Source organism: Rhea americana, unplaced genomic scaffold, assembly GCF_003343005.1.
Source record: "Rhea americana isolate MKP2758 unplaced genomic scaffold, rheAme1 scaffold_322, whole genome shotgun sequence".
Lineage (NCBI taxonomy): Eukaryota > Metazoa > Chordata > Aves > Rheiformes > Rheidae > Rhea > Rhea americana.
In genome coordinates, this window is record NW_028186449.1 from 345,211 (window position 1) to 362,459 (window position 17,249).

General features: G+C 36.0%; 1 protein-coding gene across 2 annotated transcripts in view; it reads right to left on the bottom strand.

Annotated features, from left to right (window-relative positions):
* ARID2 (AT-rich interaction domain 2) overlaps positions 1 to 17,249 on the bottom strand; it is a 107,937-nt gene that overhangs the window by 17,956 nt on the left and 72,732 nt on the right. For both annotated transcript variants that reach the window (XM_085310665.1, XM_085310664.1), the window contains 9 exons: positions 15,142 to 15,208; positions 14,800 to 15,050; positions 13,619 to 13,715; positions 13,325 to 13,534; positions 12,843 to 13,010; positions 11,479 to 11,554; positions 8,595 to 8,729; positions 7,849 to 8,048; positions 4,586 to 7,458 (listed from right to left, as the gene is read on the bottom strand). In XM_085310665.1, coding sequence (XP_085166791.1) covers positions 4,586 to 7,458; positions 7,849 to 8,048; positions 8,595 to 8,729; positions 11,479 to 11,554; positions 12,843 to 13,010; positions 13,325 to 13,534; positions 13,619 to 13,715; positions 14,800 to 15,050; positions 15,142 to 15,208 — 4,077 coding nt within the window. The remainder of the gene's footprint in view (positions 1 to 4,585; positions 7,459 to 7,848; positions 8,049 to 8,594; positions 8,730 to 11,478; positions 11,555 to 12,842; positions 13,011 to 13,324; positions 13,535 to 13,618; positions 13,716 to 14,799; positions 15,051 to 15,141; positions 15,209 to 17,249) is intronic.

Genomic DNA, 17,249 nt, shown 5'->3' on the forward strand with positions numbered 1-17,249 from the left:
TTTAAAGTATTATAAAGCTAAGCATACAAAACAAAACAAAAAAGATTATACAAAAATATGAAATYTTTCAGTATTTTGGAGTATTGCAATACAAGATTTAATGCTCAATATTAAATATAATTTTAACATGCGAACTTAATTGTAGAAAGTATCAGAACAAATTATTCCATTTGCATTWTCCATTAATCTATAAAGACAAGGTGCTTTTTTAGCATTAAGCCTGCCAATTTTATTTAAAAGGCTTACTTTGCCATCAGCAAGAGGAAAACACTGTATCYCAATATAATGGGGATTCTGTTGTCATACAGAGTGTTATGCAGTTTCAAAGCATTAGGTTGCATTTCTTCTCCCACCATTAGTATGTACATATCTGTATGTAAATATGCTTAACTGYAGTAAACGATTAGTAAAAAATATATATATTATATATATAAATACCATAGGAGTTTGAACTCAGTATTACTGAAAATTTTGTAGTTAGCTTCAAGACAATAGATGTGTATCAAAGGTAATTTAGAAGCTGAAAATGAATATAGCAGGATTTGAATGCAAGCAAGGGGTCAGGTGGATGGATAGGCATTAAAATAGATGTTCTTTTATTATTGTTATATTATTGAGGTTAAATCCTGCAACAGAGTGCTTCAGAAGTGAAGAGCAATAAAAGTACAGAGATTCTGCATTTCAGTATTTCCAGCTGATGAGCTCATTTGCTCTGTGGCTAGAAATGAATTACACCTCCTGGGGCTACGCACCCGCTTTCCGGTGCATGGTTAATTCTCAGTTTCCCAATCAAAAGGGAGCAGGAGCAAATAGTTAAGGAAATGCTTACAGTTTTGGCCACCTACATTTCCACATAAGCACGTTTGAAGCAGGCAGCCTTAAGAGGAATGGGAGTGCATGTTTACGAGGGAATGACAGTGATGAGCAAGGAAGTGATTACTTTAAAAGCCAGATAAGGCAATTTAAAACTGATTTGTTCATTTCTAGGACCTTGGCRTGATATTAGACTGTTCCTTCAAAACACAAACCAATCGGGACAAACCAAAGTGGTTATGTTCAACAGATGTTTTAGAGGAGCCTGAAGAAGAAAGGTGTGGGGAGAGGGAAGCACAATTACCCATTTCTTATCCTCTTTCACCATTGGACCCACAAGTCCAACGCAATGCCTCAGGAGAGTAATAAAACCATAAACAGGGAGCACAGAAATAACAGAAAGCCAAGAAAGTAAACTGCTAGCTCCATCTCCTCTCAGGYTACATTTAGAGGGCTGACAAAATGCAGGTGGAAATAAGAAAAGAAAAATCCAACACTGTGCATATCTGTTTGTCTTTTGACATAGCCCAATTTTCTGTACAAAAATACAAAAAAGATCTTTGAAGTCACTCTACACATTATCTTTCAATGAGCTCTGCTGACATATACAACGTCTGATTAAGTCAATTAACATGAAACAATCAGATTATTGTACACACAAAAGTATTTGTACTTGTSTAATCAGATTTAGATAGCACTGTGTGGGCTGTCCCATAAAGATCAAGTATATGGTTTTTATTGTTTCAGCAGCGTGGTTRTATCAACACTTCTCTTCTCCGCAGGCATATGGTGTCGGCCCATTTTAAATACCAAATCACATTCTGAAATATGCCTTTCCTTTAACTTTTACATTCACTGAGTTACTTTACTCTTTTTCTTGCTTTCCATAGTTCTCACTTGCATGTTCTCCCTCCTCCCCTGTTCTGCTCTGATGAACTCTTACTACTTTATTTCTCCAGTATTTCCAATTTCTGTTTGTCCTTCCTTATCTTTGGTTCAAGTATCTTCCCTTTTTGCTGCTCATGACAACTTATCCTGTAACAGCTGCGTAAGCAACAGCCGGCTCCTTTTTGTCCTCTAGATCTTCTTTTCCAGCCTTCCTCTTGTGTTCTAACTTGCAATATAACAAGTTTTCCTCCCCTCTCCCTTTCTTGCTTCTCACTGAAATACATGCTTTATTTTAAAATAAAATCTTAAGATAGCAAGAAAACAGGAAAACACACACGATTAGCTTCAACAACTATTTATATCTATCCCTTTAATTCCTATTCCTCACCATTCTTCTTCATTGTGCTGTATCTATAAAAAAATTCACACCATGCTCCCCTATTTTCTTCTGSAACATATCAAGGATAGATATATAGACATTGCATAGACAATGAAACAATGCAGACACTGTATTGAAAACAGTGTTTCCTAGCTGTTCTCTTTTAAAAGTCAGAGTCAAGGAAGCTGCTTACTGTATAAGGAAGAGGCTCAAGATGAGGGGGACAAAATAGGAGATGCCTGTATTTTGTACGACTACACAGGGCTTAACTCGAACAGAAGTTATCAGTAGAACTTGCAGAGCTCAAGAGAATTAAGCTACATCTGAGTACGACTAGATGACTCCAACATACTTGTAAAAGTAGACTCAATATTTGAAATTCTTAGCACTTTTCTTTCCAAGAGAGTAATGGCTATTGCAGCTGCTCAGCACCTACGGGGTGAGGCAGGGCAGGGGAGAGCAGGTCTGTTTATACACCCACACGTTAACTTTAAAGGAGTGTAAAACATTCTTACAAGTTTTAAGCCAAACTATGATGTCCATTATATCTGAAGAGAGTACTATAAAATGGGTTTTATTATCAGTTAGTGCTTAAACATTAGTGTAATAAGCATGATGTCACATGTAATGATCAATGAACTTAGCTAGCAAATTAAAATTGTTCACCAAGATCAAAACTAATAAACTCCTCCTCTCCCATTCCTGTAATCCARAAGAAATTAAGGACATCCTACACACAGGAGAATGAACTAACTTCCRTGGAGCAGWCATTAAACAAGAGTTACTTTGATMTGCAGACTTGTATTGAAAGGCAGAGGCAGCTAGCAGTTTTTCTGTATGTACAGGTAATGGAAAAATGTAGACAATATTAACAATGGTGTCAAAAATAATGGGTCTCTCACGTATTTTTAAAGAAACTGTTAGCAAAGAGTTCATTAAAGAACTTTTGCTCTATTATCATGACAGATCAGGTAATCTAATCCAACGAGTCTGCTCTCACTCTTTTCCTCAAAAAAAATCCGGGTGTTTGACAGTGCAGTACTTCTGTTTTTTGCAGACAAAACTGCTAATGCTCATCAGCCACATGTCCAGGGAATAAAWAAATACAGATAATAATTATTCAATTCCAACTATTTTCTATTTCAGCCAAATCCTCAGGCAAGCTAATACAGAAATCCAAACTACAAAATACCTTTACGCCATCACTGCAAAAAGCAAGGCGCAGTTAGTACATCCACGCTGCAGAAAATCTACAATTTATCTATTCTCCCTRTGCTGCCAACAGATGTTTTTGTTTTGGTCAAATGATTTTTAGTAAGAACAAAGATAAATAATTACCCAAAAAACAAATCTGCCACAGATCTCTCTCTTAAAAACTCACAAAAAAGTTTTTTGCTTAGATTTTCAAGATACTAAAGAAAAAAAAAATCTCTGTGTGGCCTGGCAGGGTAAATAAATAAATAAAAACTTAAATTTTTAGCTTTGAGTTCTGACAACCAGATCAAGGAAAAGTGTTGAAGAACTTCCAGTAGAAACCTAACCTGATACAGAAAAAGTACCACTAGCCATCACTTGAACAGAGCCAGAACTTGAATTTGACAAGCCCATGAAGACTACACATTTACATGTAAGAATTGTCTTAACTCAAGGTCATTTCCTCTCTCCGCAGTTGTCAGAATTCTGTGACCGTCAAACCTACTATTCTATTCTTTCTGGTCCTATTTAGGTACCAAATGTTTTTTTTGGAGAGAGATTTCCTGTCCATGTACAAAGCTGAAATGAATACTAGAGAACAGAATCTCATACAAGTGATGGACATACCTCATTTCTAATAAAGTCTTAAGGAGTTACTACTTYAAAAAGGTAAAAATAACTTAATCAGGAAAAAAAGGCCCTCTCCAAAGTCTGTCAAGGAGAATAAAAATAAATTCTTATAGTGTTAATAAAACTAGTATTATTTTCACAAATTTACCAAATATTTTCTCATGACTTTAGTGAACTTACAAAGCAATTACTATCCTCTCAAGACCACCTTTAAATGCAAGAACTTCAACTCATTTCAGCAAGCCAGATGTAGCCCTAGTGATTAACTCTAACTTACTAATACTATGCAAAACAAACAAAACCCAAGAAACTCCACACCCATCTACAATCAATACAGACCAAGAATAAAGTGGGAAATAATACTGACATGTTTTTACAAGACTATATGCTTTCAGAATACTTTTTTTTTAAATCAATAAACAGAAGTTCTTTCCTCGCTGTGCATCAAGTTACAACCTAAATTAATCAGTCTGAACTATTTTGAATTCAACTGTCACTAACATCACAAAAGCATGCTAAATATCAGAACTTAAGTCCATAAAAGAACAGAAACYATCATTTTATGAATATTTTAAATACTATGTAAGAGATATCAACTGAGTTTACATTTTCATACACACTCATTTCACAGTATTAGTCATAATCATAGTTTTTTGGAATAAAAAGTACACTGCAACATACCTGTGTGACCATGCTTTGTATATACGTGGTTGGATGCTGCTGCTTTTGTTGAACAGCACTTTCTATTGCTACTTTCGCTACAGTGCTTGGATCCGCTCCAGCTGGCACGGCAACCATAGTTGCACTGCAACCAGCATTGTTGGGGTCACTGATTGTAACAATTCTAACTCCTACTTTATTTGGAATTCCTGGAACAGTTTCCCTGTCATTATCCTCCGCTGGCCTCTTTACAGTTTTGCATTCTGCTGTGCCATTAGTAGACCGAACTTCGGATGACAGGGTAGACTGGGACACTCTAGGTCCTGAGTGTGGAACTGCTATGATTTGATGCCCCTGTATAACAGAGGCTGTAGATTGTGGTGAGACAACTACACTTGGGCGTTGCTGAGGCACATCTGAATTCAAACTTGAAGCTAGAGGTCCATTAGGTAAATCAGTGTTGGTACCACTAAGTTGCTGGGTTAACAGTTTTGCAGCCTCCTGTGTACCGCTTACAACAGGTGAACTACTCAAAGTTAATACAGGCCCATTAGAAATTCTTTCCCCTTGATCACCTTTGGCAGTATCTTGCTGCGTGGCATCCAAATTCCCTTGTTGTTCCACTGAAGATATCTCACCATTTCCTACATGATTGGAAGTTTTGTGATTTGGAATGTTTTTGCTCAAATGAGAACCATCTCCTTTATCAAAATCACAGATTCCATTAACTAGGGGCTTCTTCAAATCACTTTTAATTTCCTGTGTGTCCATTTGTTCAAAGTTCTGTTTTCCAGGAGCTCCGTTCTCACCCATTTCTAATGATGGCCCATTACTGACTTGTGAGCACTGATTGGCCTCATTCTGAGTTTTCCCTGAGTTAGAAGGAGGTAGACTGGAGTCACTATACTTTCTCCCATTTAAAAGACTTCCCACCTGCATTTCATTTTCTTTTGCATCCCCATTGCTGGTGTTTGCAGCTCCTCTTCGACAGGAAGGATTCTCCATAACTTCAATTTTACGTTCATGAATGTGTAAACCTGTTGCTTCCTTTGCTTCTTCCTCCTTTTGGCAAATTATTTTATCACCTTTGAATGGGAGAGCAGCAGTACAYGGTGATTGTCCAGCTGAAGGTGCTTGAGTAGCTGGAAGTGTTTGCACCTGTAGCCCAACWCCTGTCTGTGTTCCACTCACTGCAATTCCTGCTGGAGCAATGATTTGAGTTGCATTTCCYTGACTCACAGTTGCAGTAGCAAAACTCGTGTTTGGCACAACTGTTATTGTAACCTGGTTGCCAGAAGTCCCTTGGAAAATAGTTGCTGGGCTGTTTGAGATCAGCTGGCCTGGTAATATCTGCAAGTTAGAAATGGGTACTGTTTGTACTGCCCCCTGGGGCTGGATTGCACTCTGGACCAGCTGAACATTTTGTTGTCCAACTAGCAGCTGCTGAGCTGGAGACTGTCCTTGAACTCCAAAACCTGGTGCCTGGTTATTGGCCATCTGATAAACCACCTGAGGGCTAGGAGCTCTTGCATTGTTAGGTGGTGGAATCTGTGGAGCTGGGAGTATAAGCTTACCCCCTGGAGTTGAGGGGCCTCTTTTTGGAAGAAGCAGTTGTTTTATCAGACTAGATTCACCAGAGTTAGGCTGGCCAACTCCTGTATTAGCTTGTTGTGACTGGACTTGCATTTGTATTGGTTGTTGTTGTTGTACTTGTACCTGTACCTGTTGCTGTGATGATGCTGGTGAATGCTGCTGCTGCTGCTGTCTCTTTACAGAAAGCATCTGGCTAACAGTAGGAGGGGGTCCTTGTGACTGAGGAGCGGTAGATGAAGATGACATAACTGTATGAACTTGATTATTTGTAACTGGACCTGGGGATGGTGAAGAAGATGGAGTAATGCTTGGCTGTCCAGTCAACTGGACAGTTTGACCAGCTGGAATAGAGGCTGGATTAGCTAGCACAATTTGATGAATGGCTGGTGCGTATGTTTGACCTTGCTGAGCTGGCTGGCTTACAATCACTACGCTTTGTTGGGATGGTGGTGGTGGCTGCTGCTGTGGCTGTATTGGCTGTTGTACCACATTAGGTGGACCTTGCTGAGATGGCAGAGGCTTTGGTGCAATATTCTGAAACCCTACCCTAGAAGTCTGTGGACTTTGGACACCTGCAATAGTCACCACCTGCCCAGCTGCTACTTGGAAATTCTGAACCGTGGTGGCAGAAACAATGTTAGATGCCGAGGTTGTGACATACTGCTGTGGTGCTATGATGACTGTATCTTGTTGCTGGTTACCAGCAGAGGACTGCTGAGATGAAGTTTGCCCAGGCTGTGATGATGTGGTGATTAGCTGTTGACCCTGTGAAACTGCTGAACTGCATGCTGGTATGTTCTGTACTCTGCCAAATATATGACCCTGAGGTACAGCTTGTTGAATTACTGTAACAGGAGTGCCTGAAGGTATCTGTCCTGGTACCACTGCATGCAGTGGAGACTGTTGTTGAATTACAGGTTGGTGGTGAAGCAACGTCTGAGAACTAACAACAGTAACAGACGGCTGTGGGCCTGTAGTGCTGTGACTTTGATTAGAAGCTTGTGGTGCTCCTCCTACAGCAATAGTAACAGGAACTGCAGACTGGGGAACAGAGCCCTGTATTACTGTGGCCTTCATTACTTCACAGGAAACTGGACCTTTACTCTGTATAACAGTCACTGGAGCATTTTGTTGCTGCTGTGTATGAACTGAAGGATTTTGTGGAATTCTAGAAACAGTCTGTGCCACAGTATGCACACCTTGAATTGGAAAAGACATCTGTGTTGCTGTCAAAGTTGAAGACTGGTTAATAGGGGTCCTCTGATAATGATTTCCTACGCTTTGTGGCCCATGTGGGATTCCTGTTGACATAAGGCAAGAAGTTTAAACGCAAAGATTATTTCAAAAACAGAACATAAAAACTTTTTTTAAAAAAATCCAAGGTTTGAATTTATAATTCTCTATGAAGTATTTCCTCTTCTCAACTATACTGCATCTGAATTAATGATGCAGTAATATGGCTTGTCTGATGGCTGACAAGCATATGGGTTAGATGTTAAATACTAGATACCACGTAAGTACATACTCTAATACTATTCCTAACATTACTGAATGGAATGAATTAAAAACTGTGGCCACTACTCCCAATACCTTCAGACTAYTTCATCACTTTTAAACTACTTTCAATAATTTTTTTTTGCTATTGTAGTTTTAGAACCAATGCAAAATTTTAATTAATTAAAAAAAAAAACCTGCTGGCGAAGGAGACGAAGATACATCAGGAATTGAATCAACCCGGACAACGGGGGTAGACGAAGCTGGTTGTTGCTGATAGTACATCTGAATGGGAAGTGGTATAGCTCTCCTTTTCACTCCTACCACATGTATATGTGCCTGACCATTGTTATTTGGATCTTCTACTCTCTTCACTGTATGATTTGGAAAGACAGTTCTGCCAAACACAACATATATTTATGTTAATAAACACAGTAAATCAATCCTCCTACTGTTTTTCCTCTCATTTTAACAAACTCTGCTTTTATGGGCAGAGAAGGCAAACATATCTTTTCTGATTGCACTAGTGCCTGCAACTTTGTAATATAGCAGGATTCCCCAGGAGCATCTGAGTATTCATTGCTGAGGACTAAATTTGGCCAAGTTCTTGTACAAAAAAAAAAAAAAAAAAAAAAAAAAAGAAGAAAGAAAAAAAGAAAAGAGAAAAGAAAGAAGAAAACAAAAAGAAAACTGTAATACCTCCCCAAAACTACCTGGGAAAGAACTACAATGGTTATAAGCATAAATGGAACTCTAAAAAAGCTGCTGAAATAGAACAAAATCAATTTAATTAAACTATAAACTTTTGTTTCACTTAAAATTCCAAAACTGGATGTCTTTCAGCCTCAGCTCTGTAGATTATTTTTCTCAAAATCTGAAACTGCACATCAGTACTGAGCACATAGAATTGCTTCTTTATTGTTTCATAAACTTTTTGCCTTACCGCAGACATTTATAAAATCCAGTTGACGTTAGGATTCCACCTCGTGCTAATTTACTACAGGTAGAGAGGTATTCAGAATACATTTCTGCTCGAGAGACTGAGCAATCAAGATTCACCTCAAAATGTGCATTCAACCTGAAGATGGGAAAATAAGTTATGAAGTAAGCACAGAGATAGTACTTTTAAAAGAGTTAAAACATGTCTAACAATACGGAAAAGGGCATTTTAATGTATTGTTTTGTCAAATGTCTATTCTATGCTTTGTACCTCTCCCTACCTATGATCAAGCACGTAAAACACTRAGCACATGTCTTAAGGGTCTTACAAGCAACATCTTATTCATGTATGTAATATAYAAAATATACATCACATTTACATTCRTGTATATTTTTTATTTTATATTTTGAATATTTTGAATTGCCAAGAAGAAGAAAGAATGTTTTGGTGACAACTCCCGTCYGCAAGTTTTACATTACTACTCAATGACTTTATTTCAAAAGATGGACTGAATAGTCAATCTTCCTTCAAAAATTTCCATCAGAAGTCTATTCATCTTTTGTGTCAAAATCAAGATTTTGTTAACAGACCTGGTAATGCAGTCTTATTTTAAGATACATGAAACAAACAGAGASAGGATAACAATTTTAATCCTCCAATTCTGACAGAGATGGAGAGAAGGGAGTAAGATTATAAGAGAGCACACGTGTACACACAGACACACACATACATATGCACTCATTCCTGGAATTCCACACTATTTAAACATCATAAAATACTTGAACAACCTGGTCTGCCTAATGTTAAATTTCCATGGAGATTTCCAAGTTTGGAAAATTACACTAAATGATCCTTTAAAGAGTCCTAGAATACCAATAYAATTAGAAATTTGTAAAGAGAAAGCAAATGATTAGATTATCTGTTCTCTCACAACCAGTAAAAAATAAGTATACTACTACTCCTGCAGTTTAGTTACAGTTTTATTATTACAAAAATTAAGATCATGTAACAGAAAGTCTAGATGTTAATCAATTTGACATACCCAGTAGCATAAGACATTTGTCTGATATGTCATATTAGGCTTTCACACTATCACTGGTATCAGCAAACAGAAGAGAAGATATTCAGGACTTATACTGTCCACTTAGTTTTGGTGATTAGTACTGTCACATTTGCTTACCTTACAAGAGGACTCTTATCCAGGCTAAGCTGGCTTATAATGCATGCAGGAAGGTCAGTTTAAATACCTTTTCTTTCTGTTGCTTCTAAGAGATAGTAACTTTTCTAAATTCAACTTTTTACAATTTACTATTCTGCAATTTCTCTCAATAGGAAGCAAYGGCTATAACATACGATGAAAGATTATGTGGAACTGCTTGGAAGGGGCTATTCCTATGCTCTCAAAATGAAAAAAGGTGTGTATGGGGGGTTGCTAATTTTTATTTTTTGTTGGCTTATATCAACCTAAGACTAACTGGAAGAAAGTTGATGTACAAAATAGTAGCACTCAGTACAGAGAGCTGGAGAAGCATGCTGTACACAGAATCAGAAACAAACCAAATGTTCCAAATCTTCCTCATATTATGTCACATTGTTTGTTTCACTGCATTTGTCTTTTGACAGTATTGTACTAGGCTGCAACTGGGCATGCCTGTTATTTTTACAGTCAAAACTTCTATTTTACATTTTCAACAGAGTGCAAGATTTACCTGGTCTCAAACTCTGTCCCTGCAAGCTGGGTGTCTAGTTCTYTCTATAAGTCAACCGAGAGAAGGTGGCTCCAGAAAGTAGATCATAACTCATTTTATCATAGACTAGGCAGATGAAGGTAATTCCTCTTACTATAGAGGAATTTCTCCCTTCATTAATTAAAAAGCCTAGAAAACAAACTTTGGCTAGAAAACAACTTGTAGATTGCTAAATTCAACTGCAGTAACTGCATATATCCCTCTATAAACATCTAAATACAAAACTTTTCATAACATATATATTAATAATACTTTGCAGAGTGCAAACAGAAGCATGAGTGCAGCAGCAACAATCTGTAACAACACTTCTCCTGTACATTCAGAGCTCTGCTGGTAGTTTGAATAAACCAAAATTCTGATTTAGTATAGAGTTTTGAAAATTCTAAGCCAAGTTTTGAAAAATTCTATCCACTTCATCTTGAAGACCTATATATGATTAGTGAGGTAACTGCTATATACACAAGGCATGGAGCAGTAGAGGTAGAGATGTCCATCACAAACTGTCAAATACCAAYATTTAGAATCTGAGTAGATTTATGTAAGTTAAATATAGTTCAGAAAGATCACACTCAGTCCACATGAGAATCATAGGCAGAATAGTTTTTCCTCTAAATATCTGACAAGTAATCAACAGTATGATTACTGATATCATGAAAGCAAGYAAATTTGAAGGGAAGAGGCTTTATTTAATCTATTTCTAACTTGCTTGAGACTCACAATAGTCAGATCACAGTCTTGCTGGGCCCTAGCTTCATAATTTGAGAATCACTTTTGTACTGGTGCAATAATACAGGGACATACTAACAGATGAAAACACTGATTAAACAGATAATGCTGCTCCACAATTTTAAGGAGCAAGGAATAAATAAATAAATAAAATCAAGATTAGAGTTAAAAATCAAAACAAATTTCATTTTAAGAGAGAAAACAATATAAAGTATTAACTGTCAACATTCTGGTTGAGCTTTTCTTTCATATTTTTTCAAAGCAATGACAGAATGGTTTTACTTTATACTCTGAAAAGTGAATCTAACAGTGAACAGAAGCAAGCTAGAAAAATCTGATGCATAAATATAAGTATTTTTCTYTGTTTTTTTTTTCTTTTCCATTAAAGTATATGAGTAGAACTATACACTTACCACTGACATGCAAATTTCTCGCTGTCTATTTCTACTATTCCTGGTGGTGGAGCAACATGCGGTGCTGCCCTAGAGGCTGTGGAGAACGAAAAAACAAAAACAAAACAAAAACAAAAACAAAAAAAAAAAAAAAAAAAAAGCCCTTGCTGAAACAATTATTATTCTCCTGAATGGAGCACTTAAAAGACATGACTTTTACTGCTACATTTTTTCTTAATTTTGTGAGTATGCACAACTAAGGCAAGTCACAGAGGTGCACTATGCAGACCACAGATTTGCACTAACGTTCACCAACACGAAGTTGGTCAGGCCAAAATCAGGGCCACCACTTAAGTGCACTCTAAAGCAAGCACTTAGTGAGGACAGCTTCTCAGCTGATCTCAGTATTAAGGCTGATGATATAATGATTCAAGAGTGGTACAATTCTCCATCAGAACAGGCACAAGGACATAGCAATTATGTTTTTAATTCGTAAGTAGAAACAAGTATTTTGTAAAGAATTTTGCTGTGACGTCACATAAGTTCCTTAGTTTCACGTTYCTTAGCTTCATCATTTATTCACATTCTTTTCCAGTCACTTTCTCTGTGATTTCTTAACASATTCCAGAATACACTTAAGACACACAAACTAGTATTTATCTTAACGGTTCTTTCTCCTTTTTTTCCCTCAGAACGTTCCATCTTGTGTGTTCCATCTTGCTATGTACTTTTATTAGTAAAGACAAAATGAGGTGCATGCACTATTCCCTTTGACCAATAATAGTTAATCATGCCATCATTTTCARAAGGACAAGTATTTTAACTAAAATAAAGCTGCAGAAATTAATCATCATTATCATTTAATTTGCAGGTAAGATGAATTAAGACAACACTTTTTCTCCCCTCAAKCTTTAAGGGATAGAGTTAAGTCTTGGTTCATATCACAATTAAGTGTTTAGTGGCTTCAATAGAGACATGATTCTGTACGCATTTCTTGTCTCTGCAGTTCTATTATATATGTTCCTGCCAATATTGTTCTGTGTCAAGTGCAATATAAAATAAATCTCTACGTCCCTGTGTATCATGGAAACAATCCAGAACGGATTCTTTTTGCTTCCTACTGAACAAGCCAAAATAATAATAAAAAAAAAGTGTATTACTTTCAGTAAATGTTAATATTAACAACTGAAAGATAATAAGATACTTTTGAAGTTGTTTCACTACAGTTTTGGAATAACAAATACTTACATATTTTATGAAGGGTCTGTAAAAAATAACCTATATTATGTATAATGCTATATGTATTTATATAAATTAATCAGAAATCCACAGAGGATGAAAAAAARAAATTGTAGACAAGTATCTTGTCTCACAGTGATACTAACCTGGGACAGCTGTTGCATGGGCCTGTGASGAACCATGCTCCATTACTTGCGGTCTGACATCAGGTACTCCTTGCTGGTTAACACACTGATGTTCAATGAGTTTTACAGCAGTAAGTGCATCAGCTCCAAACATCTGGATGTCCATAGAAACCAGACATACTAATGTATCTAAAGTATTAAATGCAAAACCGACAATGACATTAGGACAAACAAATGAATGCTACTAAGACATACTGATTTCCTTTAAAATTGGCATGTATATGTGTGTGTATATATATATATATATATATATATAAAGTTATCAGCATCATCAATTTTTGGAGGAAATGGAGTAAATTAGTAAAACTTCATATTGTAACATCCATCTCTACTTTGCACACAAACACACAAGCCATGTATTTCAACAGCTGAACATGACATATTCTTGATTCTTTCTTCCAACACAAACAAGCACAACAGATTTTGTCTTGCTTCTCCCTTACCTATGCTCTTTTCTACTTTAGCAATCTTTGTGCAGGCCACTTCTCCCATTTCTGTGAGCATGTATAGCACCTCAAGTGCTGAGATTACAAGCAGCACATCTGGTAGCGTGAGATGACATATGATCTCTTTGTAGGATTCTTGATCTACATATTCACAAATTAAGACACCATTATCTTCAGCCTTACAAAGATTCGCCAAGATTTCCATGCCTGAAAAATGAATACAAAACAATTTAACAGGAATAATTACTATTCTAATACAACAATAACAACAAGAATATCTCAAGACCTTACCTCTCATTTTTAAAAATCTATCCCTTGACATTAGGCATTTTGTAACAGTGTGAAACATTAGATGAGTAGTTTTGAAATCAACAGGATCCAAAAGAATGATAAAAAAAAAAAAAAAAAAAAAGATTTAAGCTATGTCTAACACTATGTAGACAGTGATAATGGCTCAAATCTTTAGATTTGCAAATCAAAATACCATATTCAAGTCTTTAAATGCAGCACATCTAAAAGACACTTCTGTACTTCTGTTCCCAAAACCAGAACTCTGCAATTTAAAGTAGCTAGCACTCTTTTTAGYCTTCCTTCTTCCTTTTCTGCTCTGAAGTAGTGAGTAAACTTAAATTATACTTTCTARTGTTCAGAATAAGGAAAATAAATTTATTCCTAGGCAGTCAACAGTATGCATGAAAATAGCCTACTGTCTAAAGTACAAAACCTGAGTAAGAGCAACATTMCTTCCAAAAGACTATCACAATCATCCCATTTCTTTGGGACATCTAATACAACAGGCTTCTGCTTCTTGACCAYAGCTCTCACACACTATAACATTCAAGAAGAGTTGGACACATGGCAAATATACCATCCTTTTGATATATTCAGCAAACCCTGCAAATCTCATTGTCCTATCTTAAATGTACCTGAACATATACATTTAATATAAGCAGTACCTGTGCATATCTGCCTATAAGCYTTTACAATTTGTCTGTACAACGATATAAAACGGACTGAATGGTACATTTTATTACATTCAAATCTCTTCGAGGAGAAAGAGATGTCTCACATGTGATACAGATCCAGTGGAGTGCAGCTAACATACTGGTGCCTGCTACCCAAGACCTAAAACCCTCTACCACCCCCTTTCTCAAATGTACTATTTTGAAATTAAATATAGTATAGAATGAAGAGATTTTTGTACAGACTAAAGGAATTTAGTGTGAGGGATCTTACAGCTCCTTGTACAATCAGTCTTCTCCATGCGATTTTATTTAAGTAAACTGACACATACGCTCTGAATTTTATGACTGGCCTTACATATTCGTTTTCTAACTACTGTTCACAAATTCAGAGAACATATTTACTGCTGCTTCCAATGATCTCAAGCAAGAAAAGCAATTAATTTAATTAACATTAAAGTAATGCCTTCATTGAATGATATTTTAATTGTTCTGTTTTGAAGCACATACCTCTGCTGCAATATTTCCTAGTGTGTCAAGCCCCAACTGCCGTAGAGAAATAAAATGACTATGAGCAGAGAGTAGCAGGAACCGAAGACAGGTACGATTAGCTGCCAAAAGTTTAACATTTCCCTCTTCAAAAGAAAGATTACGTAAAATCACTGCAATCTGAAGTACCCGCTGTCCTTCAATATCATTAATGCCCAGCTTGCGAGGTGGATGAAATAAGGATTCCCAAATCCATTCTTCTGACGGAGTTTCTACAAAATAAGTAAGTAAATAAATAAAATCASTTCTTCTTTTTCTGTATTTACCAACACATATCTAATAAGTTTAGTYAAGATGTCTCACCTTGAGATTTGCTTCTATCAGAAATGAGGTCACGTACTTCAGTATCCTCTACAATATCCTTCCAAAACTGAAGAAAGAATTAAAAAAGTACTTRATGTATAGAGGATGATATTTCCTTAAATAATAATTGTTTTTTAATTCCATTACTTTAAAATATTTACCAACAAAAAAGGAACTGCTCTTTAAGAAATCTCTAATACCTCGGTTATTAATTTATCTAATAATAATTTTTTTTTACTCACAGGATTATATCCAGTATGTATTGGATAGATTATATCCAACGTATTACATTACAGAACTCTTCCTTCCTGCCTCAGAAGTGCACATTCATGATCTATCAACATTACGCTAGAACTGCTTCTTTGCTGAAGCAACTTATTGAAATTATATGGACAGCTTACCACAGAAAATTAGAAATACAGAGATAATWAGGGGGAAACAAATATAGTTTATCTTCCTTCCCTCTCTACCAGCAATGAACTCCTAAGGCAGCAGATGTTCTTCCCACTTCAGTCACTAACTAGCTTCTGTTAGCAGTACAAGGAAATTTCTGATCTGAAGAGATTTTTTTAAGCCTCTGATACGTTTTTCRTATCACCGTAAATCAATGAAATACCAGAAGCAATAAGAATCATCACCAAAAAMCTTTATAAATACAAACAAAACAATGTTTCACTAGACTAGAATTCAAATTATTTTTAAAACATACATCCTGATCTGCAAATCCTTGCTATGTGGCTGTTCCTGTTGAAATCAGAATTAATCAAGGGATCAGAGTTTACAGGATCAGGCTTGAAAACTTAAAATATTATTTGTTTCTTTGACTCAACTACAGAAATAGAGCTACTCTTTTAGCTGTGATCACAGAATAAAACCAGAAGCAGATCTGGAGGGGAAAGAAAAAAAAATAGTAAAACCAGCTGAAGAGCCAGAGAAAATTTTGTTACTGAAATGTAATTACTAATTACAGCACTGATACCAARCTTGTCACTATTATTTTATTGAAAAATAAAATGCTACCAATTTTCTGAATTGCAAGGTCATCAAGGAAAAGAAATTTTATTTTCCACTGCAATGCTTCCAAATAACACACAAGTGTTGTTTACTGAAGAGGATTACTTGCATAGAAAGAAGGATTATTACCTCAGAGAAGAGACAAAAACAGCTAGATAAAAGTCTAACTTCTCACTGAGATGAAAAGATTTTTCGTATTAATACTGAGGCTATCAAAGTAACCACAAAAGGCACATAGGTAAAAACTGCAGAACGTACTTCATTTGAGCTGCCCCCTCCTTTCAGCAAAGGAGACTGAGACACGTAGAAGAGGTTTCAGTCATGATTTAAAGAAGCGTACAAAAAATATATTGTCTGGAAATTTGTTAATCAATACATACTCACTTTCATTTTTGATATTTACTTTYGAAAAAGCAATGAAGACAGTAAGCCTACACCATTTCACTCCTGCTTAAAAGGAAAATCTTAGAGGTTCTTAAAGACTAYCTGTTTAATCAGTTAAAGATTTAAAAAATTTCATTATTGAGCAGAGATACTTAAGTCTCCAACTTCAACCTGAATATCTTTGGAAGAGGCCAAGGTCAATTACAATACAATGTTAAAACTGCTGGCAGTTATGTTTAAAAACAATGTCACCAYATTTTGCTAGTTGAATCCTCCTATTTTTGGCCTTTTAATATTTAAGCTTAGAGTCCAAAATTAAACATTTAAAAACCTCTGGCAAAAGAAAAGAAGGAAAAAAAAAGAAAAAAAAAGAAAAATCAAAGGAGTAATTTTTTCCCTACAGAAAGGAAATCATTCTGAATACATTCTCAATCGGATGGAAAATGAGGATTTAAGTTTTTTTGCAGATGAAGACACTACAGGCAGTGCTGAAGATAACAGCTCACATTGTCTAATGGCTAAAGAAAAGAGAAATACATTGTTAGAAAACTGCACCTCTCACCTAAAACTCTCAGAAGAAACACACCCATTCTAGTTGCTTGAACAACTGAGGAACTGTCCTCTCCCCTTCCTAAAGAAGCAATCTGTCAAACAATTCCAGTTGTCAAGTCAAATAAAACTCTCTTCTCAGAATATGACAGAACACAGTT